This window comes from Sphaeramia orbicularis, chromosome 3 (genome assembly GCF_902148855.1).
Source record: "Sphaeramia orbicularis chromosome 3, fSphaOr1.1, whole genome shotgun sequence".
NCBI classification, from domain to species: Eukaryota; Metazoa; Chordata; class Actinopteri; order Kurtiformes; family Apogonidae; genus Sphaeramia; species Sphaeramia orbicularis.
This window is the reverse complement of record NC_043959.1, coordinates 50,425,913-50,452,301: the sequence shown is the minus strand read 5'-3', so window position 1 is coordinate 50,452,301 and position 26,389 is coordinate 50,425,913. Positions and strand designations below refer to the sequence as shown.

The 26,389-nt window shown below is 40.1% G+C and overlaps 1 protein-coding gene across 1 annotated transcript in view; it reads left to right on the top strand.

Moving 5' to 3' along the window:
* Positions 1-26,389, top strand: part of sox6 (SRY-box transcription factor 6) — a 126,344-nt gene that overhangs the window by 5,644 nt on the left and 94,311 nt on the right. Inside the window, exons 2-3 of the mRNA XM_030130301.1 lie at positions 13,763-13,833; positions 20,945-20,995. Of these exons, the coding sequence (XP_029986161.1) occupies positions 20,961-20,995 (35 nt within the window). The 5' untranslated portion in view covers positions 13,763-13,833; positions 20,945-20,960. The remainder of the gene's footprint in view (positions 1-13,762; positions 13,834-20,944; positions 20,996-26,389) is intronic.

Here is a 26,389-nt window from a genome sequence, read left to right as displayed (position 1 = left end):
TGGATTTTGGAGTCCTACATGTGCACGTATACTCACACTCACACACACACACACACACACACACACACACACACACACACACACACACACACACACACTCTCACTCACTCATACACCCTCATTCAGCATATGGACCAAGGCTGAGAACTGTCAGGCTGTGTGAAAAGAGTGCAGGTGGTTGAAACTGAATTTTAAGCAAACACTCATGTCGGCCCATGTTCCTTTTGCAGACATTTGGGTATGAAATTCAAAGCCGGTTCAGGAAAACATGTTAGTTTTTTCCTTTTTTGTGCCAACCATTTTGTTAACTATAGTTTGATAGAGCTTTGATTTATTTTTTCTTTTCATTCTGACTCAGTAGTTACTTTCATTGACAGAGCTGTCACACTAACCCTTATTTTTTAGACACAGAGAAATTTCACAAACTATGACTGATAGATAGTAGATAGATAAATAGAAAAATAGAACCTCATTGGAAAACACTGATATTAAAAAAAAAAAAAAAAACAAAGAAGGTGTGATCTTCTGCCTTGTGACATTGGACACACCAGAATTAGAGCAGCTCTAACTCTTGATTGTGTCTTGTGAGGGAACAAGGGAAAAGAGATTAGTGTAATGTGGGCTTTTGCACTGCTCACGCACAAAAGCATCACAACCACCATTTTCCTTGTGATCCCCCCATTGTGTGTGGATCAGGCCTTCCCATGGGCAAGCCACTCCCGTGTCGTAAGCCTGTACTCCATGAAAACAGCGCTTGAGCCAACATCACCAGCAGTGACATGGATCCCTCATATGAAATAATGTAAAGAAGTCCTTAATAAGTCACCTTTCAACACGGAGAGGAAGGAAAAGGGTGAATTTACGGTATGCCGGAGTACATAGCACGAATTTAATTTATGAATAGAGCTATTGATGGATAAAATCAAGGCTTAGATGCAGCTCTCTAAATGTTTGCATTCATTTCAGAGGTGTTGCATGCAATAGTTAAATTCTCATCTTTAAACAAGTCTGGGCTGTCTATAAAATCAGACTAGACATTATCCAGTTGGTGGAAGCTGACAGGCAGCTTGGTCTGACATAAGATGTACAGACAGTGTGCTCGGTAGTTGTGACTAATTCAGCCAGTCTAGTCCAGTGTTTATGCGTTTGAGCACAGTATTAAATGACATGGGATCTAAATCTAAACTGAGAACTGTTCCAGATCTCACTGTTGAACCGTGATTGTCAAGAGTGAGACGAGTTTATATAGAATAAAGGTTGGACTTTACTATACTTTTCATCATATATCCATAAATGTCTTTCCCTAAGCTTTAAAAATACACATTGTCTTTGCTATTGCTACATTTTAAGCTCCCCAGACTGTGTGGCTGAAGTAATGAGTGTTACCCCTTTGGGATGGAAACAAATACTGATCAACCATTTGCATCATAGAGCATCTACGGTGACATCTTAAACAGGCGAGAAACTAATGGAAAAGAAAGGAGGTATTGCGCCAGAAATCAAATTCCCAACAGTTTTTCCCGTGGAAAATGCTAATGTGCGATGCCAAAAATAAATCATGGTGACAAAGAGGGAGGGTGGGGGACTGGATGGAAATGGTCTTGTGGCTAAAGTTCTGATGAAGTTAACCATAGTATCTCTTTTCGCCCAGGTCCTTTGTTTCCTTTCTGAATAATTTCTTCTTACACTGACTTGGATGCAGGCTTTGCCCTTAATGTGCATTATGAGAAAATGGCTTCAGCAGACCAAACCACAAGCTTATTCTTAGTCTCTGCATTTCTCTCACTTTCTGTCTGTCTTTGTTATCCGCTCTCTCTTATCCTCTTATTAAGGGTTAGGGTGTTTAGTTCCTGTTGGTGAAATGATGGGCTGTGTGCATGTGTTCGGGGAGTTTCTAAGGCTAAAGACTCTGTACAAATAATGATGTTACTGGTCTTGATGCCTCTGCCCCCCCCCACGGATGATGTGGTAGTTGATCAAACTCCCTCTTTAGTCAAAGAAATAGATTCATTTTGTTCTGACTAGTGCATAGTGAGTCTTTCATGGGGGAAATCTTCACAAGTTTAAAGGTGGTTGAGAATACTTGGTGCTGTCTGTTGGGTGGGGTGTAAAGTATTAGTGGTATGGAAGAAGCAGCTGACTTTTCCCATTTCAGATGTTTCCAAATAGCTCAGTTTTCTGCCATCACCAGCAGCAGTGCACAGTGACTACGGCAGCGACTTTACCCATCAGTGTGCCTGCACCCGTAATTATAGTGATAGAATAATGGTGGAAATACAGATGTTCAACTCGCTCTAAAATTTAATCTCAATTAACAGCCGTCAGTTTGCTATTCGAGAGTCAATGAATTAATGTACGTGCTGCAGAAACAATTGTTGAGGGGAGTGGAAAACATTTTGCCCAGACTAAAATTATACTTTAGAACTGGCTCAGCTGCACATTTATAAGCGAAATGCAGCTATAGTGAGGAAAGCCCAGAAAGCCCGACGCAGAGCTCAAAGCATGAAGCCAAAGAAAGTACCGACTGTGATAATCACTTTCTTGAATGAGACTAAAAAAGAGGAATCTGCTGAAATGATAGAGAACGCCTGTGGGTTTGGCCCATGCTGTAAATTTCCCATGAGCCTCATGAGACAATCTGAGGGGATAGCCACTCTGGCACACGCCACACGCCCACATACAATAAACACGCATAACACACACACACACACACACACACACACACACCTACACACACACACACACACACACACACACAGTCGCACACATACACCCACTCACAGTCTTGTTTTGTTTTCTGCCTGGCACTATGAGTGTAGAAACCTCTGGGAGGAGGCTTATCCAAGAGAAAATGATTGACAGGAGGTGGGTGAGGAATCGACTGAGGGGGACCAGAGGAAGATGGGAGGGGTTGTCCTGTCTGCAGAACAGAAACACTCATCCCTTTTTCCACAAGACAGAACAGTCTTTAAAATCTGCACACAAAAAAAAAAAAGTGGTTGAGGAGAGTCGAATGACACTGTGGAACAAAAATGCTTCGAGTTTGAACAAGATTGATTTTTTGTTTTTGCTGGAATATTTTATGACCACAATTAACAATCTTGCAGACGTACTGCGTATATACAAATGACATCAAGCTCTTCCTCCTACGTGTTCATATGCAGCTAATTAAGCAAAATCAATTTACATTCATTGTCAAAGTTTTGTTTGCAAAGCGATGCAGTGATGCAGGAAAAAAGTTTTAGACAGAGAGAAAGAGAGAGAGAGAGGTCACAGTGAATGGACATTTTGCAGACTGGGGTTTCCATGTGTTCAAACTTGGCCTTCTTGTCTTTTCTTTTTTAAAATGTTACCATGTTCGTGATGTTTCTTCTAACCTTAACTAAGTGTCTTAGTTTCACCACCTTAACCGTAGCATACTTACTGTGACCACAGTATTTCCCTAACCAAACCAAGTGCTGTGTAATCATTCTATAGTTTTAGAGCTGTAGTAAAAAAAACAAGTGAAAAAGTCAACAATGAACATTTTGCAGAAGTGTATAAGAACTGTGTAGAGGATATAAATGTAATACTATTTGTAACTTTAGTTGATTTGAGGGTTTGTCTGACTCTGACCCCTCTTAAACACCCATATGCAGAAGGGCTATGGTTCACTCTTTTTTGCAAGCGAGGAGAAAAGCTTTACGTCCTTGGTTAGGGGGTAGGGCTGAGGGTAAACTGGGGAGGTACAATGTTCCTCCTCATCCTCAGCAAAGCTAAATTTATTGGTTACCATCTGCAGGGTGGAGGAGTTTGGGTTGTGGCCAGGCCAAAGAAAGGCTTCTAATTAAACAGTCATCATTATCAACTTGTGGTCAGTGATCATCATCCCCACCACTGGTTCTCCAAGATGAACATGGAATCATTGAGGCTTTCTTGAAGCCCATGTTGGACTGAATTAGAATAGAAGAAACAGAGGAGAAAAGTGCTAGTGAGAATGTTTTTTCTCTCTCTCTTGGCAAAACAGGCAGCATGAGGCCCTGTGCCATATCCACTCAGGTTTAAACAATTACCCGACATCAGAGAAACCAGTAGAGCCTCAGCGCTGGCACGACCGTTGTGCTTTTGACTGCTGTACTTCAGGCCATGGTTTCAGACATGGCCAAGTGTCACATGTAAACGGAGCTTTCAATAATTTCAATTAGTGTAAGAGGGTGTGCCTGCAGTATCTGTATCACTGGTGCTGGAGGAGCTTTCCTTTGAGGTTGACAGCCCCTTAATATAGTATTTCATGGTTTGATGTGTGAGTGACACAGAGGCGCTCCAAGAGGATGGCAAAATGGTTTATTAGGACCTAATTAAAGCCCTGTGATTAAAGGGGAAGTGACTGTGATTAGGAGACCTGCAGATGATGTGGAAACAAGGATGAATATTCAGTGGAGAAAAGCACGGTATGTATCAGCCGTTGTGTTTTGTGTGTGTGTGTGTGTGTGGCTCTGTAGAATAGTGAGTACCAGTGAGTCCAGGCTGCTTCGGATCATGTTATGATATCATCTTTACAGCAGATCTCAGTGGAGGAGCTTTACAGTTCAAGCATTAGGCAGAAAATGCATGCTATATATAACCCTATACCTGATGTTTTTCTGCGGGTGCCTGTCCACTTTCTAATGTATATTCAGATTTTTGATCGGTAGCGTTTGTGCCCGAAACGCCATTTAAAAAAATAAAGATGACCTCAGTTTTTCAGTTGCATTTTTATGGTTTCAGTCCAGCATGTAAGAGTAATTCTATGGACTTTCACAGCCAATTGAACACGAAACCGTGAGGAATGTTCTGCAAAGCCAGGTCTACTTCGGGAAGCTTATGGCCCTTGCAAAGAATCACACATTCTTGTGAACTTTAGAGTAGCTGTTTAATCAGAGAGATAAATGGTCTTATTATTATGAGTCTCCATCAATGGAGAGATTAGCATTGGATTTTCTTTCTTTTCGCCTCACAAACTTTTAACTTTTGCAGACATGTGATAGCCACTGCCATTAGAAATCATTTATGGGAGTGTTCTGAGGGCAGGAGATTGTCAGCAGGGCCTTGTGATTTTACAATTTCACAACTGACTTCCTCCTTAAAATGACACTGGCTTACCTGCCTATTACTCCCTTTGATTTCTACAGTACATGCTTCTGCGCTCTGAGAGGTATTCATAATAAGCTTAAACTCCACTGGCTTCATTGCTAAAGGGTGCTTATCTCTTGGCTATTCAAGAGAAAGAAGGGTAATATTTTTTCCAATTTCAACATTTTACATCTAGGCCACAGTCTGCCCAAAACTGCACTGAAGGGGCTGCTGTTGAGCGTGGACATGCACACACATGGATACACAGATACATACATGTAGACATGCATCAACACAAGACCACACACACACACACACGCACACACACTCAGTCTGTGGCTGTTCAGTAAAAATATTATTTTTGCAATTTAAATATTGAAACGGTACAGCTGCAGAATTTTTGTAGCGGCTGCAAGTCACTTAATTCAGTATATTTATTTATATGTTTGATTCAGTGTATATTTATATATTATTCCGATTTCTAAAGGTTGCCAGTCTGCTAGTTTTATTCAAAAGGCTCTTTGGCTCATTCATTTGGTGTCTATGTCTGTTACATGCAGAGAACAGAAATCCTTGTGTGATATGTTTTCTTTTATTACTTAGATCAATGTAGATCAAGCAGAATTTGTTTTGCAACAAAAGTATTTTCATCGATTTCCATTTTCATTTCGTCCCTGTGGAATGTTTAATGCATACTCAATTTTACAATATATATTTGTAAGTAATGTAAGATCTACTTGAAAACTAGTTTGCGGTAAGAGCTAGTGGCCATGAAGGGCCCTCTCTCTTTTCTTTGGAGCAATGTCAGCTTTTCTAGTAGAATATGCAGAAACATATGTTGAGAAGCTAAAGAAAAACATTGTGATTTTTCATGGGATTTAGCAGGTTTAGCACCAACATGATGTTACTGGTTACTCAGAAAATCCTCTTCCCTATTGTGCTCTGCTCTGCCCTGCTTCATTAACCTTTTTAATAGCTTTGCAAAGACAATTCAGGGCTCTTGGCTCACAATACTAATGTTAGCACACAGAAGTCAACTAAATACTTAAACAGAACTAAACCTCTTCCCGGCCGCCACAGTCTAAATACAGATAATCTGTAGGTGCAAAGTGTTTGTTTGAACTACATCTTTCTCCAGCCGTTAACAGTGTGCAGAAGGTTTGTGCTCTGAGTCTAAGTGCTCCCCAGTCCTCTGCCTGTAGCCTCAGCCCGCTGACTTTCTCAGTTTTACCGTTGCTTGTGCCATGCTGTAATGGGCTCCCAAGACATGATGGGAATATAATAACTGCTTGACGATGTTTTCCTTACCCCCCTCATTCTCCACTGAATGTAAAATGTGCCCAGAAACATGGGATATATAGTACAGGTTGTGATGTCAGTTGTTATTGCTGGATATGCATACCAGTAAATTCTGGATTATTTTCCACAATCTGCTGCGCAGAGTGCATTATGTCACAAAGGCCACATTGTAGCTGCTTGGGTGTAGAGCTGTGTTGTCTTTTGCTCGCTCCCTTGTTCGGGGCATTGCTCAGCCACCTTCTATCCATCCAGCCCAGACTGCAGCCTTGCAGCCTTGTGCCCATTTCCTCTCCTTGTGCTGCAATCAATTGACAATGGCCCTATAGGATACCTTACAAAATGAGAAAAAAATCAAACATTAAAAGTGTCCAGACTTGTTTTATCCAGACTGAAGTTTTTCTTTCTCTGTAATTTGATTATGTGTGGAATTGCTACGGATATCTGGACAGTATAACTTTTAGACTGTAGGTGGTTAATTAGAGATGTATGGGGTGTAGAACTGTACTGGTACTGAATGTGCTGTTTGTAAAATGTACTGTCCCCAAAGTAAAACGACGCAATTAATAAGTTATAATTAATAATGTTTACATTACAGTATAATATTTCTCATTTGGGATCCAACACTGCTTTTGTTTGCAGTATGGGATCTCTCCAACAGAGAGCCTTCTGTTTTCCTGCTAATTAAATTTGCTTCTAACATATGCTGGCAGGAACCTCTTACCTTGTTTGACTTATTTATTGCCTGACTGTAGAGGTAATTTGACCTTTCATTTCAAAGGCTCTTTTTTAATCCAGATAAGGAGTGTTAAACTCAATTAGACCAGTGATCAGTGGCTCAAACACTACATTTGTTTCGTCTGAGGGTACAAGCCGACTAGGGCTAAGCTCTCAGCTCCTTGGTCCGTCACTCCTGGCCCTTCCACCCCTACAGGGCAACAAGGGGGGAGAGGTAAATTAGGAGGAAAGAGAAATGGGGGTGGGAGGTGGAGGAGGGGGGACATGAGTGAGATGAGAAAGGGAAAATGGAGAGAGAGAGGGAGAGAGAGGCAAATGCCCTACAGTTCCTGCCATGTCACTGGAGATTTGTGTCCTCCTTTTAAATCATTTCCCTCTTTAGAAGATTAAGAAGGTAGAAATATTCTCAAACTGATCATTTTCCCTCCCCCTAAATGGACTAATTTGCATTTGCAAAAGCTGCTGTTAATTGTGGGTTTAAAAAAAAAAAGACAAATGACTTCTGCAACTGTAAATAAAAAGAAAAAGCAGAGGTTATAATGTTAATTGTTAAAATGGCTGTATGGGGGGCCATGTGGAGCTGAGGCAAAGCATGTTCCCCCAGTGCTCTGAGTTTTACACCACACAACATATGCTAGAGTATACTTTTGTCAGCTATTCATTTGGTTTAGATGTATCCCAAAGAGGATGGATTAAAAAAAAAAAAAAAAAGATTTAGAGATTTCAGTTTTAGCAGCATTTACAAAAACATGCAACAAAATACTGTACAACAGTATAAATGTATATAAAATGTAATCTGTATTTGTCATTTAACTTGTTTCAAAATACTGTGGTTTTAATTTGTATTTAAGATTTATGTCTTTACACCTTTATATATTTATGTATTTAGTTAAAGTAGCTTGTGTGCAACATGCTGATCTATCTACCAAAAAGTATTTGTCAACACAAGCTTTCCTTTGCAAATGTGGATATGTACAACAGTATTAAGTAATTGGTGGAAAAGACTTCCATCAAATAGTATGTCCGCGCTGCTTCTCAAACAAGGAAAACACTGAATAATTTGTGGACACCAACGCCTTGTTGTAACCTGATCATTTATGGATCAGTTGTTTCCTTTCTGGTTTAATTCACCATGTGATTGATTTTCAGTGCAGTACTGTTGGAAAATACCCACACTAAACCGAGCCTGAAATGGGGAATCATTTGAATACAGATGCTTACGGCTTAGGCCTTGTCACTGGAAACCACTTGGAGCCAGGAGACAATTGCAGGTTGATTATGTTGCTTCTGACAGAAGTTGCAACTCCTTTGTACAAGGCAAAGATATTTGCATCTAAATGCTTATTGTAGACATCTAAACAGCATAAAGGCTGATTGTAAATGCCAGCTGTTAGGCTGTACTCTGGAATAAAAAAAGAATTTCAATAAGGAAAATTGGGATGGAAATGAGGAAATTATTTTCAAACAGTGGAGCTGAAATCAATAACTAGGAAATGGTGCATTGGTTGTGCTAGTTGTTTTTGTCATTTCTATTGAGCGTGTTTTACAATCACATATGAATCTATTTACAGTTAGCTACTGTATGTTGTGTTAACGGGTGGAAATGTACTGTTTACACTCAGATGTATTATATTTTATGAGTCTTTGGTTACAGCTGCAGACTGGTTGATTTTCAACACTTAACTAGTTTACGCTGCAGGTGTGAGTGGTGCTTAAAAGAGAACGAATTGTTGTTGGAAATGTAGGAATATAATATATTTGAAATATCAGTTTCTTTTGATTATATTTTGATTGAAGGTATTTGTGATAGTTGAACCAATTCCAATCTTTGTCACATTTATGTGTATGTGTTGTTTTGTGTGCTTTGTATGTATGTGCAGCTCCATATGTGGGTGTACATGTGTGTGTCTACCTTCTGCCCAAAGCAGAGTGATGCCCCTGCTGATTCTGCTCCTCTAGCTCTTTGTCCTGTAGCACTCAGTGTGTCTGCCTCCTCGGGAGACTGGCAGGCTTCTCTAGTGTGGCTCCACAAAGGCCCAGCCTCCTTTGAGGTGTTAAAAACTTCCATTTATGCATCTCCCTGGACAAAAAAGCACCAAGCCCATTTGAGTCCAGTAGCAACACAGGCAGACATTGTGGCCACGCTTCTCTAGCACTCATTTCACAGATTCTAAAACCAGTATGTGGTGAACAGGATTTGAGGGGCTAAAGTGCCCCGCGAGGGCCAGGCGATAAGAGGGGAGAAACGCCACCGCACAGTAAACTAGAAGATGGGTCGAGGAAAATAAACACATTACCTGCGAGAGAGACTGAGACTTGTTTTCATAGCCCTGTCCCCAGTATACACAAGTACACAAACCCTCCACTGTACGAGAAGGAGACAAAGAAAGAAAAAAGGCAAAGAAACAGGAATATACACGCGTTTGTATCTGGAACATTAAAAAAAGAGGTCTCATCATTGTGTAAAAAGACAAGCCTATGTCTGTTCTGTGTTTCTACAGTCTTTGGAGTGAAGAAGAATATGAGAGAAGGAATCAAAGAGAATTGATAGGTTGCATGCCTGCCTGTTAGGAGCGCTGGGACTGAATGCTGTCCACTGTGGAGGAAAACATTCTATTTGCTGGTCGTTTCTCTCCCTTTACCGTGCCTCAACCCAGTTGCTCAGTAAATAGACTTTTATTCTTGTTATTTGACGCAGAGGAAATGACAGATAATGTATTTGCCGGGCATCACATGAAAGCCTCGTTGAGCCATAGTGCTGCATTTGTGTCGGGCTATAGCTTGTGAGAAAAAAAAAAGAAAAAAACTTAGAAAATAACTGCTGCTCAGGGATAGTTTTTTTTCCCCACTTTATCTGACACTATTACATTTCAGTGTTGACTCAGACAAAAGTCGGTGTTTTATTCTCAACAAAGACATTTTAACAAGAATGTCACACTTGATTCTTAGTTCGTCAGTGTGAGATGCTTTGTGAGTGTCTGGTTTGCTGTAGTTCTGCACCAGGATGGGTTCAGCTGAAGAATTGAAGCGGGACTTTGAGAGAGAAAATAAAAGAAAAGACAGGTTGTTAAAGCTGTGACAGTTAACAGTGTGTGAGCGTGAAACATCAGTTTGCACGTGATTGACCTGTTTCCACCACCAAATAACTCAATGATATGGTGGATTTCTAGCCGCAATACAGCTTGTCATTGTAATAACACACAACTGGTGTTTGTTTTCTTTGTCCATGGCTGTCCACGGTTCATTACGGCAGTTTACAACCTCACAATGTCTTTGCAAATGTCACTTGTTTAAAGCGATCTAGGCCGACGTCAGTGCGCTCACAGTCTACCTGGACTGTTTGTGGCCTGTTCATTCCTCAACATTGTGATTATGTTAAACCATCGTTTCATGTTTCACAGATGCTCCTGCTGCTGAGAGGATTGACTTTATATGCCAAAGATATTTAACAGACAATCACATGCGTTCAGTTACTTTTCAGACTTTTCTGTCCCAATATGCTCCACTCTTCACCCCTTCACCCCCTACTCCGCCTCCCCCTTTTCTCCCATTTCCCTATTTCCCCTGGGACTGCTGTTACAGCCCCACCTCATTGCATCCCAAACTCCCTCGGTCCCCGGCCTGACTGACTGTGTGGCTGCTGCTTCTGCAGAGATAACCACACAGCATCCAGGTAGTAGCAGCCTGCTGATGGCAAAGATTACCTCTATTGTCAAAATAACTAACTCGGCAGAATTCCTACTTTAGCGTGTTTGGACGTAAGAGAGAGTGAGGATTTGGAATAGAGGATTGGGAGGATATTTTTTTAACATGTTGCAGATCTGGATGAATTCCAAACAGAAGTTGAAGTGCAAGTTTTGGATTGCCTCATGCATATCTCCACAGAACTACACGAGAAGGAATGTACATAAGCACACATACATATACAGCTGCTTTTAAACATGTAGACATCCACATACTGTATATCCACCCAAAAAGATATAACACTATTGATGCAAAAGAGAAATAACTCAAAGTCCATGGACTAATCTATCCTGTGGTGTATACAGTTGTGGTGATGTTGTCTATTGATACTGAAGTGCTGTCACATGATGGCTGAAAGACACAACTCTCTCTTATGGTCAGAGAAAATTAAATAAAGCGTAGCCCACAGTGTGGATGAACACATGTCTGGAATTTGAAGGTTCAGTTGATTTGAGAGAATCTTTCCATGCTGTAGTACTAAACGGCTTTCCTTCATGTACTGTACAAGAGGCTTTAGCTCAAATGGAAATTCCAGGAGGCATACAGTATGCTTGATGTAATAAAAAGATACACAAGCAGGTTCTGTACAAGTAAATGCTTTAACTCTGTATTTCGACTTCTGTATCATTGCAGATGTGTCAAAATTATGGACCAATTCTGGGTTTTAAAACTAGAATGGATGGATTTTTCTTTTTTTTTTTTTTTTCACTGCAGTTTCATCAAGAAAAGCCAAATAGTTTCTGTCAGCATGTGTGAATGTGATGATGCTTTTATTTTGGTCTCTTCTTCAGCCAATCTGAAGGCTTCCGTGGCCTCTTGGCTGTGTGTAAATGTTTCATATATTTATTGTGTGGGGGTATTTGTGTCTTAGTGAGTCTGTGTGTTATGTAGCTACAGTTTGGTCGGCCAACGCTGGAGAAAAGGCCACTCTTTGACAGAAATGCCACAGGTGGCTGTGAGCTCTCTGTCCCTGCCCGTTTGATGTCTGCACCGTCAGCCTATTCGGATTTTTGTGTGTAAGAGCTAAACCCCCAGTAATTTCACTGCCACTGAAACAGAAAAATAGCCTTTGTGCCTAAACGCCTGTTAACTGGGCCAGATCGTACTTGGCATCTCTGTGGAATATGTCACTTCTCCACCCGACTGTTTCTGTGTCTCTTCAAACTAAAATAAACAAAAAGAAAAAAAATCTATGGGTTAAAGCGCGTTGACAATTTGCCTATATAAATGTGGTGAAACTAATAATTCGCATTCAGGGTTGGCTGGGATTGTGTTTAATAAGTCCCTGATTCTCTAATTAGGAATGGGGAGTGCCTGTTTTATGTTTCCTGCCTGTAGGTCTAATTCACAGCAGGAAAAGAGCTGCCACATGCAGCTACAATTGGCTGGTTGACACTGACTCTTATTACACCACAGAGATGACTACATTTGCTTCATTATAATGCCATTTGTTTATTATTTATACATTCTTTTGTTGTTCTTTTCTCAGCCTAATAATTAAGTGAAATAGCCTTGCATTACCCCATTTGTTATGTATCCCATTGTTCTCAATTAACATCCCATTATTAAATCAAACATTTATAATATATAATCTTTTTAATTACAGGAGCTCTCACAGTAGAAATTAAGCCTATAGCAGATGTTTGAGAAAGACTGTTATAGAGTTGTCATCTACATAATATGTAGTTGAAATACAAGAGTGGGTGGTTGCAGCTGGAGCATAGCTCAGAGCAGCAAAATAGTGTGTGTTTAGCCTAATTTCAGAGACAAGAGTAGACTTTAAACTGAGAGGTGCTATTCATGAAACAGCTTTCCATTCAGCTGGGGTCACCGGGGTCCCTTCTGCCCCATTGTCACCTCCAGCCTCAAGGCTAGCACATTCAGACCTGTCTGCAACTCTTGCCTTTATCTGGCTCACTCTGCCAGCCCTCGTGCCTCCTCTGCTGCAGACTGCACGCTGCGCTCTGACAACAATACACTGGTCGTCAGTGCATTCATCTGGCCTTGCTGTTGGTGGCTTATTGGCCCCAGTAATGTTAGACTGAGATACTGTAGTGCAAATTAGTTACAGATCAGTTAAGCGTGACCTTAAAAAAAACCCATGGCCCTGTTTAATTGGCAGTGCTGAGGTGGACTAATTGTATAAATCAGCTTGTAATGAGATCCTGGCTTTATTGTGAAAAACAAGATAATGTGAGAAAATGAGCATGAATGAGATTACTGCATGTACATCTTTAAGGTTGGCAGCTCAGATCAGTGTATTTTTTAATCTGTTGTTATTTATTCTCAACAGTGAGTAACTCATGCCGGTGGCTTGAACTAAACGCACTCAGACCATTGAGAAGTTTCCTGGACGTTCACATGTTCTCTTAACAAAGCTCTTAAGTTACAGCACTTCAAGGAACATGCTGAAACTAGCAGAGCATGGCCCCAAAATAAATCATTAGAAGGCAGCCCTTGAAAAAAGAAAGCAAAATTAAATAAAACGACTTTGTATGAAAGCTGTTTATTGTGGAATCCACTAAATGGAAGACAGATTAATGAGGTAGCAGAGAAGTAGATTTTAAACATTGTCTAGGACTTATTCCCATTGGTGACAGCTGCGAGTACTGGAGGTCAGACACTAACAAAGCTGTTTTAACTCAGCTGTGGAGACTATGACCCTCAGCCAACAGTCATATGGCCCTGATTCCCTTCCTCTTGTCTGTGTCTATTTGCTCTGATAGAGGTAAATTTGGTTATTCAACTACCTTGTTGATTACAGCCATGTCTCCAAATTCAGTGGGACTTTTGCTACAAAGCATTAACACTCATTAATAACATTAAAATAAATGAATTCACTGTGAATGAAATTAAAGTAGCCTCTTCTGTCTTGTTTTTGGCTATATTTCAGGTCATTTTCATGAATTCACAATCAACCTACCAGTGATCGCTGGAAGCTGGGGATTGAGTCTTTCAGTTTTTGTAAGTATCAATTTGCCCTTTCAGCTGTTTCTGTCTTGCCACATGTCTCATACACCCCTGCTGTCTTCACCCACACTGAACACCTGCATCAAATGAAGTGGACAATTGGGTAGGCACACAATGTATGCACAATTAGACAGTTATACAGGGACATAGTTACTGACAGACCTTTTAGACACCAGATTTTCCAACTTATTTTCCTGTAGTGATTGCATGTTGCCATATTGGATTTCCCATTATCATGCATTATTTCTTTTTCATTTTGTGTGTTGCAACCCAGTTTGTTGTTAGGGAGTTACTATTTCAATATCAAAATTATCACCAAGCACCTTGATGTGTGCAGGAAGCATCATATGAAAAAAAAAAGGTCAAAGCTACATTTTTTTATTTTCTAAGCAAAAATGTCATTAGCTGAAATAAGCATTTAAAGTAGGAAGACAAGTATTGTTCACCAAATATTCATCATACTGTAAAATAAAAGTAAGGTCTCTATTAAAAGAAAGAAACAAAGCAATAACAACATTTTTAATATTTGAAGTGCGCTTAACCTTGGTCAATTAAATTTTTGTTGCACATTAACAGTGATTTTCACTCTTTTTGGAAACTTTCCAGATCTAGTCTTAGCATAATCGTCATTCTTTACACAAGACTTGAGACTGCTTCAGTGGTTTGCATAGTTTTATTAATGCAACAATGCCTCTGCAATCCTGGGTAGTATCATGGCACAAACGTCAGGATCACAGAGCTAGGCTCATTGACTCTGGTTAAAATATTTCACTTTAAAAGACTTTATCTGAGAAATTTCAGGGCCATGGACTAAGACGTCTGCTATAAAATACAATATTTTACTTTAGAAATAGAGAATCCCACAGTCATCTTTGCATCAATTTTATATTACTTTAATAGTCTTTGCTCAGCTGCTGCTCGTGCAGGTTTTCTAATAAAAATGTATCTAAGATATTAAGCAAATAAAGGTGGGGAACTTAGTAGATATTATTCTTTTCTTCCAAATGTCAGTTGGAGATACAGTATGATGAGAGTCATATTAATGTGGTTTAGAGGCTCTTCAATAGCAGCTGAGAAATGTTTTCCTGAATCAAAAGTTCATGGCCATTTGCCATTGTTTAATTATGCTATTTCATGTCAAACACCCACTTGTGCCTTCATGAACATGCGCCTGCCTACCAGCACCAAGTCTCTGCTGTGTATTACTGTTGCTGAGTTTGCAGTGAAAGCTGATGAAAATGAAAAACAAGTGAAAATCTTTAGGCATTTGCAGGCAAGCGGTGACGCACACATATGTGTAAAATTGTTAAAGTAAGAAAAGTCATTGCTGGTACATCTGAAAATACTCTGTCAAGGTATTCAGGACCTGTCGGTATTTGTCAAAGCAGTCAGTCAAGTTACATAAGTAAATTGTGATATCCTCAAGCAATCCGACTCTTTGCAGCTTTAATCATCTGGTTTAATTAATAAAACATGACAGGAAGTTGATAGTTTTGACTCCAGTGCTTAAACAAGTTCAATTACGCTCATGCAGTTTCATTTGGAAACACCGAAGAACATGATGGATCATCTGAATAGTCCATACCGACTGTTTGGTAGTATATGCCATTTATCTAATATGCAGCAGTCTCACAGTTCACAGTCCTCTACATATGACGCTACTGAAGGATGTGGGGCAGCCATTTTCTCAGAAATTAAATAAACACCACTTCACCATGAAATGAAAATTAATCACCTTTGAATGGTTATTCTTCATCTATTATTTATCAAATGGACCTCTTCAGTGCACTGACCTTGCACTTATTATGGTCAATATGTTGGCGAAGAGAGACTGCTCGACAAAGACCGTCTAACAAAGATTTTAATTTCATCAGCCTCAATTACTTCAGGGCATCCCAGTGTGAATTCAGGAAACAAATGGTTGCACATCATTACCTGGCAAGCATGTAAAAAAAAAAAAAAGAAAAGAAGAAAGTGAACTGTTCCCTTCCTAAACTTTGTTGCTAAATCAAATTAATCAAATCAAAAGTAAATTTTATTTTAGGAATTGATACAGATTTGTTTTTTTTTTTAGATAATTTAATATGCTCTATATTAAATCACATCAAAAAGAAATGTCTCATAATTTATCATTGTTATTATTATAAGTTGAACATTTTTATTTCATCTTCTGAGGGGTATAAGTCTAATATAGATTTGGCTGCTGCCCTGCTTCATGTGGTATATTCCTCTGTATTGTACAGCAGAGTTTCACCTAACAGCTCTATACGGCAGAAAACAGGACTAAAGAACATGCCATTAATTTTCTTGCTACCCCAGCTGTAGAAAGTAATGCATAACTAAAAGTCCGGTAAAATGAATTAATGATTTCAACCATGAACTTTTCTCCCAAAACGCCATGAATCGTCTCCAACTGATAATGCACCACGACCCTGGAGTGTGAAATCCCTGTTGCGTTGAGAGTAGCCAGTTAATTGATTCGCAAATTATTTAAAGTTTGTGGTGCCCAGGGGAGTGCTAGGCTCTAATGACAGCCCATTTTAAAAGAGTTGAAAAACTCTTACCAGGCAAGTCAGTATTAAATTGTAACAGTAACCCAACAAGCCCCAGGAAGAGAGATGGTGGGCAGTATTGTTTTTTTTAAAGATTAGGGCATTTTAGACAGCTTTAAATACTGCACATGTGGTTAGAAAACAGCTTTGTCAGTGGACGCTGTAAAAAGTAAATTAATCTCATCTTTAACTTGGTTTGTCAGGCCTGAATCAAGCAATTCCCTGTCATAACTCATCATCTTTTGCCAAATAACAGGCAGTAGTGTATACACTGTACGTTCCATTACTTTTTATCTGGATCTCTGTGTTAATCTCGACCCATTAGCAACTGCTGTCATTCAGACACACGGTGTCGGCCTGATTTAAATAAAATGAAATGAAGATAGTTGTTTCTGGTCCCCTGGCTTCACTCATTGCCATAAACATATGCTCTGTGCCCCGCTTCTTTCCATCTTATTTATGACTTTAATTTGTTGTGTGGGCTGCGCAAGAAATCAAATTTAATCCAATCCTCCCAGGGACCCTGTCATATAATAACATGGTAATTTCTGTGTATCCTTTTGAAAAATGAGGAAATTAATTCTTCCTGACATGTTCTAATTATTCCAGTGTGAACGGCGGATGGGCTCCCCTCCTTCCTCCCATCCCCCCAGCCCCCTAAGTGTCAGTTGCAGACGGGTGGCGAGGTGCTAATGCTGACCAGCAGCGCGTTTAATTTGAAACATGAGCAGACACCTTTCAACACACCTTCCTAATGTTGGAGTGGCTCACACAAATTAATTCACTACTCATCTGGCAGCTCTGACTGAGATGTGTGTGTGTGTGCGCATGTGTGTGTGTGCGTGTGTGTGTGTGCAGGTCTTTGTGTATGTGCGATGTGTGTATGTGTGCATCAAGGGTTGGGGAAGTGGAGGGGTGTCAAAGGGACACTGTTGCTATTAGTAAAGGTAACATAAGGTGCGTATTTGCGTGTCCCACATACATACATACACTATATGTACATATTCTATGTCGGTGTGGACACATGCAGCAGGTATCACTATATTTCATGTGACTGGGTGTTGAGGTGGTGTAAAACTGTCTGTTGGGATGTTGGGATTGCTTGGACAGCTTTTCTCCCTCTCTGGATCTCCCTCCTCTCGAACCAGCGGTACTTTTTCACACATTCCACTGCTCCACCGAGAGCACTGAAAGGCTTATTTAATTAGACTGTCATCAGGCGCTCTTTAGCTTATCACTTAAGTTTGCCTAGGAATATGACTGTAGAGCTCTTTTCTCATATTTAATGCTCACAGGAAAGAAAGCATAGAGAATATTTTGAACTTCTTTCCATAATTAACAGCTGCAGAACAAGAATACCACTCCACTTAGTAGTACTCATAACAATAATCTATTCTTGTGTTTGTTATTTCTAGATTTTGATTTCAGTCATGTAAAAAAATGCTCATTACTCAAACAAAACAAGACAAACAAAAAAAATGTCGGCTTGGTATGACAGATTGTAATCTCAATACAAAATGGGTTAATAATTAACAAGTCTAAAAGTAAAACATTGTATAAAAATAAGATCTAATCTCACCAAAGCCAAGTCTTTGTTAGTTTACAGCACTGTGTATGTTCAGGCGTCTGACAGAAGAGATGTGTTTCCACTCTCATTATGTATAGTATCTAAGCAGCTGAGACAGGAGGAGAAAAAATAAATAAACAAAATTTACTGAACTTTGGAGTCGGGTTAAAACCACAGAACTGTAATTGATTTAGTGTGTGTGTGTGTGTGTGTTGTCTCTGGGTCGTAGAACAGAGGGCTCATAGCTGTGGCGTCATGGTCGAGGAGAAGAGAGCATGGCTTTGTGAGCAGTGGGTGGGTCCCCCCATGACTCAGAGAAGGGAGAGGCGTCAACATGGCCGCCCGGCCCACAGGGATTAAAGTGTCCCCCCCCTCACACCCTGCAGGGTTAATCACTGCCATTTTGGATCCATGCAGAGGCAGCAAACACACTCTCCATCACTCTGGAAGAACTGAGACATAAGCCACCAGTTAGGCTGCCATTGCAGACGCTCTGTGGGCAGATCTGCTTCATAAGCTTGTTTCCACTCCGTACAATAGAATGTTTTGAGGCCTGGTTTACTCGTCTCAAAAAGGTTGGAGATCCTGGATTAGAGCAGCTTCTCTCTTCCCTCTGTGCTGGATAGACTTCCTTTACTCATATGGAACTGGTTAAAGGATATACCATGTTAACCTGGGATGTAGTTACTATAGGATCTGTGCAGCTAGCTTCTGTGCCTCACTGTGCACGCTGCGCTACGTGAGCCTGTTAATGACTGAAGGCTGAGAGTGCCGTCTCGTGCCAAGACCCACATGGCTGCTGGCGGTGCATTAAATCAGCAGTCAATTTGACTGGAAGTTTGAAATCTGGGCTGGGTTAAGGGGATGTGCTGAAGCCGTGTTAATAGCTAGCTTGTTGTCCATATGGTACTGCTTTAATAGAGCACATTTGTTGCAGATGGTAGGAGACTTGGTTAGGCAGAGACAGCTTTTGGCAGAGGCTCATTCTTCGAAAGGGCTGCCGTGCTGCTCAGACTGGTCCAGGCCAACTTAGTGATGTCTACCCTATCTGCCTCTCCTTCCTCAGATTCCCTGCCCTTGAATCGTAGCCTTAATTTAAAACCTTTCTTGCTTTTAGTATTCGGAGGACAGCAAATACAATGTAATTCAGTCACTTTTTCCTGAGTTTGGTTACTTGCTCTCCAAACCGCACCTTTGCTACGATGGGCTAAGTTCAGTTGTTTCTGACCACAATGGGACTGTAGACAGCAGGCACAGCTGAGGAAACACAAGTAGAGAGAAAGGCAGACAGAACAAGGGTTATATAGGAAAACCAAAGATAAAGATAGGAACTCAACACTGGCCGATCCATTTCATTTGCTTTGCTAGTTAACTGTTTTTAGAAAGATGAAGAAGTCAGATTCCAGCTAAATACACACATTTTTCTTTCTTTCCGTACTATGTGAGGAAAGTTTTGCTATGCACTTCAACGCGATTGCATCCACCGTAAACTGAGGGTAAATTCATGCTTGTGTTTTAGTTGTTGTGTTTTGTGTGTGCCTGCCTTGGAGCATGTGTGCTTTTTGCACTCAGAGAAGTGAGGAGACACGCTTGATCTGCTCTGCACTGTTTGACGGTTGTTTTCTCACGTTGTCACTGGCTTGGTGTGCTGTGGTGTGGTGATGGTATTATGTGCACAGGGCCCAGCTGAGTGGAGAAAAGAGCAGAGCAGCGCCCCTGGCTATGCCACTCCCGCCTCCCCAGACACCTTATTGTGAGAAAAGTCTCGGCTGAGCCCTCTGGGCCTTGTGGATCCACTGCCTCGCTAAGTGCTGGCCGAACTGAAAGGCACAGTGTCCTTGGGCCCGGCTCATTTTTTCCATTCTCTCAGAGGCTTTGTCTTATGAGCCAAGAAAGCGAAGAGAGAAAATGCCAAATTACACCCATGCCACTAAAACTTTAGGTGTTTAAGGGCTGAGATGTCATTTGCTGTTGTACATTGTGTTATTCATGTTGATGGCAAAAATTTATAAAAACATATTTTCTCATCTATTGGTGTTAAAAAGTAGTAATTTTCACAGCAGTAATTTTGATATGCAGACTATGCAGCTCTTCAATATGCAAAGTTATTAAATTAAATAACAGGATCGTGCAAGCAAAATGAGGGGTTAAAAAGCTGAAAATGTTTTTGTTAGAGATTATCCTTGTCATTTCAGTGGCTGAGTATCTTTACAAGGCTAGCTATAAGATCTGACAAATATAAAAATTTCAACCACTGCCAAAAGTTCCACTCACAAATGTGTTCTCTGGAGTCACTGCTTGTTTTTACCACTTAAAACAAAACACATGGGAGCCCCTAATCAATATCCAACCGATGCTAACACAATAAAAGTGTATATTATACAGACCAATAACATATGCTAATGGAAACCTGTTGTAAGTAATTTTTAGCCATGTGTCTCCAGAATTTTGTGGGTAAGGCTTCTGAACGACCCCTGCAAGTGGTGACATCATGACCACATCCTCCTGCCTCATTGGTGCTGTGCGGCTGGGCTCCCAGAAGCCACAGCACCCTCGCCACACATGGGCTGCAGCTGGACCACCGTTTGCTACTCTGAACTGACTGGGGCTGCTCTGGGATCTGCGGTTACTGTGCTGGATGTACATGTATATATCTGCACACAGCCGTGGAAAAAGACTGTATAGAGATCAGTAGGCAAAGTTTATTTGATGCAAACATATCATCAGGCTCTCAGTGCAAACCAATGTTGTATGCAAATCCACTCCCTCGATGGAAAGAGGTATAATTAATGATGTCAGTTCATAAAAGAGAGGATGGGTTCGTAACCATATTTCTGCTTTAATTAAAGACATGCCTTATTATAGGAGGAACATGTATGCTCTATGTGTTTTTCTTTCTTTCTTTTTCTCCCTTTTCTCCTTGTTCTTCTGCTTGATTATTACTCGTTTCATAGTGAAAATGGTTCTCTGTGATTTTTCCTGCCAGAACCCCACACGCTGACATGGAGGGCTTTCTTCGTAGCAGCTTTTTACTGAGGTTAGTTTCATTTCCGTTGTTGCCATTCAGGATCACAGTTCGGGCATGGGTGGTACTGGGCTCACAGGGGTTAAAGTTTCAGACATACTGTTAGCTTTAGACTTTGTCCTGTGTGTGCGTGCACATATCTGTGTGTGCGCATGTGTCTGTATATTTGAGCTGTGTCAAACAAGGGTTTTAACATATTTACCCAAACCATGTGTTATGATTGTGCTCGTGTAGTGTGTGACTGACTGGCATGTTCACCCCGATAGCCTCCAGTCAGACACATCAACTTGAGGGGCAAAGGTAGATGACATGGCCTCTTTTTTCCTCTCCTTTTTAAAGCTTAAAGGGCCTGGATATGAACCTCGATGTGTTTTTACACTGCATGCTTTTGTCTGACCACTCTCCCATCTGCCCTCCCTTACCAACTACCCTAAATCAGGGGTAAGACAGGAGCTGGCACATCGGTTTTGTGATGTTCTGTTGTTTCCTGTTGTGCTCTGTGTTTGTATTCAACCTACCATAAAGATTTACATTTTTTGTCTTTACTCTTCCTGTGATTCTAATTAAAAATGTGTGCTGTCATTACACACAGAGGAAGTAAATAAGAGAGTGTATTTACCATTGGCTCCTTTCCTAGTCAACCACCTTCTCTAGGCTCCAGTGTTGCTCCCTAATTAGGGGTGGCTCATTAGAAGCCACAGCAGCAGCATCTGCCTTTCAAAGCTGCTGTCAGCCAAACTTTACTAAAGCTAATGAATCCTCTTTGATTTCTTTTTCAAAAGGTCACTTATTTGATTAAATTAACAGCATTTTTTTCTCTCTCAGAACTGTTGGGGGCATTTTAAAAAGAAAGGACAATTTGATACGATTACTCTTGCTAGTCAAAATGTCCTTCAGGAATTCAATGGGAAAATCTCATACGCAGTAAAATACATTTTATTTTTCCTTTAGAATCCATTAAAAACCTCACTAAAAGATCAAGTCCTACATATATTTTAAAACATAGAAATTAGAAAATAGAAGAAAAAAAAAAACATGCTAAAGTACTGTGATGTCTGAGTTGTAGCTGAATTGGACTGATACCAAATGTGTGATTAATTTTGCAAAATATACAGTGAAAAAAATATACCCTCATAGATTTTTACATAGCACAGTTAACTGGTAATTAAACCTTTTTTTTAAAATTTAATCACATTTCATGAGAGAAAAGTCAATCATTGCATATTATAAAGTAAATATATTTATATTTCAGCACAAAATATAATACTAAAGTCATTTTACGGTAGGAACACAAACTCAGCATTTGTTGAAACCCATTGGGAAGGAGGAGAACAGCGCCAAACTGTAAAAGATGTACAGTATCCTTTGTGTTACAGTGGATTTGGAGCGCTACACATGACTGGCAGGATTTTCCTATTTCCAATCCCCATCTACAAAAGGAAAGAAAGAAAAATCAATATGACCTTTGACCTTGTCTTTCTCTCAGCAGTTTGCTTTTGTTCTCAAAGCTGTGAGGAAACACTGTGATTATTGTAAACACATTATTGCATTGTTAATCCACATCCTTCTGCCAGTGTCTATTTTAATTAAAGAAGAAGCACAGTCGAAAGATATCACGCACACTGACGGGAGATTGGAGACCTCAAACAATCAGGCTTAGATTAAAGGCAGGCTTTGCGTCAGGGTTAGCCATTTTGCATGGATAAGCCTTGTATCCTGGAGTGGGCTGTAGGGTGGGGGCAGGGGTGAAAGGGGAAAAGAGGAGAGAAACAGGGGTGGATGGACGTGACAGTTAAGACATTCCTCCAGTGAAGAATCCCAGTATCTTTTTCTCAAGTAGCTGAATTAGGTCAAAGGGGACATTGTGAGTATACTCATACATACCTGCCTCCATGTGCAGATGTTTACGACTTGTTACATCAGATGTTATAGCACAACGGACAGGCCTTTCGTTACTCTAATGAGTCATGAGGTTTATTTTAAGTCACACACAATGAGTTTATGCAAAGTATCCACTTTCACTTGACAAATGCAGCTTCTTGATCGCAGAGCTATTGTGAAAAACAGACCAAGCTCTTTAGAAGTGTGGAGAAATGTAAACTCTGTGTTTCAGTAAAAGCCTTTGTACTGTCTCACGAAAAATAATATCAGTATGCTTAAATTTTAAATAGTTCTTAAACAAAGTGTGACAGTTTCCTACATGCAAGATACAATGTGCACAGTGATTTTAATGGGGCAGGAGAGGTGTTTTCATTTTAGATCAATTTTTTATATGTTTATGGTAGGCATATAACAGAGTTTTGTTTTTTGTAGTCAGAGAGACTAAAAAAATGAGAGTGAAGGGAAAAAAACAGAGATGAGAGAGAGAGAGAGAGAGAGAGAGATGTCTTCAGTGTCTGTCTGCTCCCAGTGGGCAGGACCTCCCCCCACATTTCTGCCATTATTTGATGTAATGAAAGGAGAAAGTGTGTAGCATTGAGATTGTTAATTAATTTAGTCTAACAAGATGAAGATAAATGAAACCCACTGAAGGTTGACTAGGCTAAGGGGCCCACTTAGCATTCCTCCTGCCCTCGAGCTCTGTCTCTCTCACTCCTTCACAATGGAGCACAGCTAATAGGTGCTGCACTGTGTTTGTACAACCCTGCTGAGCTCTCACCCAGTAAGTTTAGATGTGTAACTTTTTGGCAAAATATTTTATTTTCAGACGCCGGTTATCATTATGGGCTCCCTGGGCCAGTTTCATTTCCAAATGGCCCGCCTACGTTTAATGCATTGGTTTTGTATCAGAGATATGCAATTATCTAATTGAGCCATCCCGACATGTTAAATAAAGCTCAGTTGACATACATGACTAGTGAACTAAATTGACTTTTAAAATAAATGTGTGGAGGTGTGGGTCAGATGTTACAATACATTATACTCAGGGAAAGCCTCTTATGAATAACAAACACACATTTTATTATCTTCCAGCGATTGGCTATATTTTTTTCTGGATTGGAGGGAGGTTATATAAATGGCTATTCTTTCCAACAACTATGTGGCCCCTTCACATGAGTCTGTGTGACTCCCAGCCTTTCACCATATGAATGGTTCTTCTCTAATGCGGCTTGGGGGCTATTCGAGTGGCAAGACAGACAAAAAGCAAAAGGACATTTTTCTACAAAGCCAGACAGTTGTCTTCATGCACAACCCTCACAAGAAAATCAGTAGTCTATCAAGGTCCTTCCTCAGTGGACACTTTATACAGGATCTTCATGGCAGCACAAACCAATCATTATGGCGCCCATTCTTTGCTCCCTTAGTTCTCAAGTCATCGACAATGGGTTGTTGATTATATGGAAAACACCAGAACAATTATGTCCTCTGTGTTGGTGGCAGGGCAGCGTTTTAAAGTGCAATCCTCAATAATGGCCTCATTATTGTTATTCTTGGAGCAGGCCGCAGGAGAAAGAAGTAGCTGCTTGCGGTACAACATTATTTCGTATATTTCGATTAGCTCATCATGCTGTCTCCTGGCAAACAGAATCATAGCTAATTAAAAGTGAGTGAGCGCTCTTTCCTGTGACTTAAAAGGTAGCACTCGATAGGCTGTTAATATGAAAAAAGTGGTAAAAAAGGAGGATTAGAGCTGTTACCCTGGTAACTCCAACTTCCATCTGCGAGGGAACAATGAACTTGTGTTTCTCCACCACCTATGCTTGAAAAAACTGAAAGCAAGGAAGCGAGTGTTCTGAAAGGACAAGACCCTTTTTAACAACAAAGTGGGATCCAGGCCTAATAGGCTCTTTGGTGCGAGTTGTTAGGCGAGATCACTGGGGGATAGAGGAGCAGAAAGGTCTATGTGTAATCCTAGGACAGTGAAGGTCGTCTGAGGTTTTTACAATAGCAGTTTGTTTCCTGACACCATTTGTCCACCCAAGAAACAAAACCACGTTTGGCCATTCTAAATATTCTAAATGTTAGCTGACTGGGAAACTAGTGCAATGTCTCCCTTTGATAGGTATAGCATGCCCTAAGCCAAAATGTATTCATTCCCTTGAAACATAAGGCTTTTGACTTCAACCCATTAGAAATATATAGAAAAACAAATACATATATATATATATATATATATATATATATATATATATATATATATATACCTGCATTCATGGTATTAGAAAAAGGTATCTTACAGCATTTTTGGCTTTTTGAAAAAAAATTCTTGTCTTAAAAACTGCAATTATATAAATGTGTTTTGTTAATACATTACACATCTTGAGGTGAGAGCCTTAAAGCATTTTTAGCATTAGTAGAAAAATGTGTTTGATGGGCTGCTCTAAAAAGCAGTGCTCCCGCTCTAAAACACTGCTGAGTTATAATGATCCATGACTATGGAGGAACAGTATGTGTTTCTCTTTGAGTTTTATGTCCCTTATTACAGCTGCAATACGTCTGCTCACATTAAGCTAATTTATGGTTGAGGCCAGCGTAACAGCAGTACAGGTTAATGAATTTGGCATTACTAATTAAACGTTATTGAGGGATGAATATGAATCCTGTAGTCGAGAGAGAGCAGAGAAGGGGGGGGATGGGACAGAGGACTTTTCTGCACTGTCTCTCCTTCTTTGGGTTACATTCACAATGAGTAAAACATCTGAGTTTCAAATGTGACGGTAGCACAGCTCTGAGGTTAAATAGAGGACAGCTGTATTTCAGTTTAGTGCCCTGACACAATACACCTCTGATTACATGCATTGGAAAAGAAAATTGTTTATATAATTATGTATAACTTCACAGAATGTGTTCAGGAAGATAAAACAGTTCGGCATGCCAGCATGAAAGGAAAGGAAAGGAAAGAAAACCAAGGGCAACTAACTTGACAACGTGAATATGTCCCTTTTTAACATGATTGTTGTTAAGTAATGACTTTGGTCAACTCTAAAAATAAGAAATTTAGAGCCCATGTAGCAAAGATCTGTTCAGACAAAGAGGGATAATGGTGACAGTGTGGAATATTGAGCAATTACTGCGGTGACCTGTGATGCACTTTCTCCATTTGACTGATTCTAAGTGTGTCAAGGAAAGGAAGATATATATATATATATTTGTCCTTGGATTTTAAATAAAGTACATGGCCTCACTTTTTAGTGTATTATAACAAAAAGAGTTGTTTCAGAAGTAATTTAGTCAAGCTGGTTAATCTGATGTACAAATTTAGAAGTTGAGAATAAGCAACAGTTACTATACTCTGCACAACCGATCAGTTGTCAGGATCAAAAATGTGTGTTAACATGGATTGATTTTTATATGCTTATATGCGTTTATATGCTCATTTATTTCAGGAGGAAATCATTCAGAAGCTTGGTATGTAACTGTGTATGTACTGTTAGTCACTTGTGTTTTGGCTTTCTTTTTTTCTCT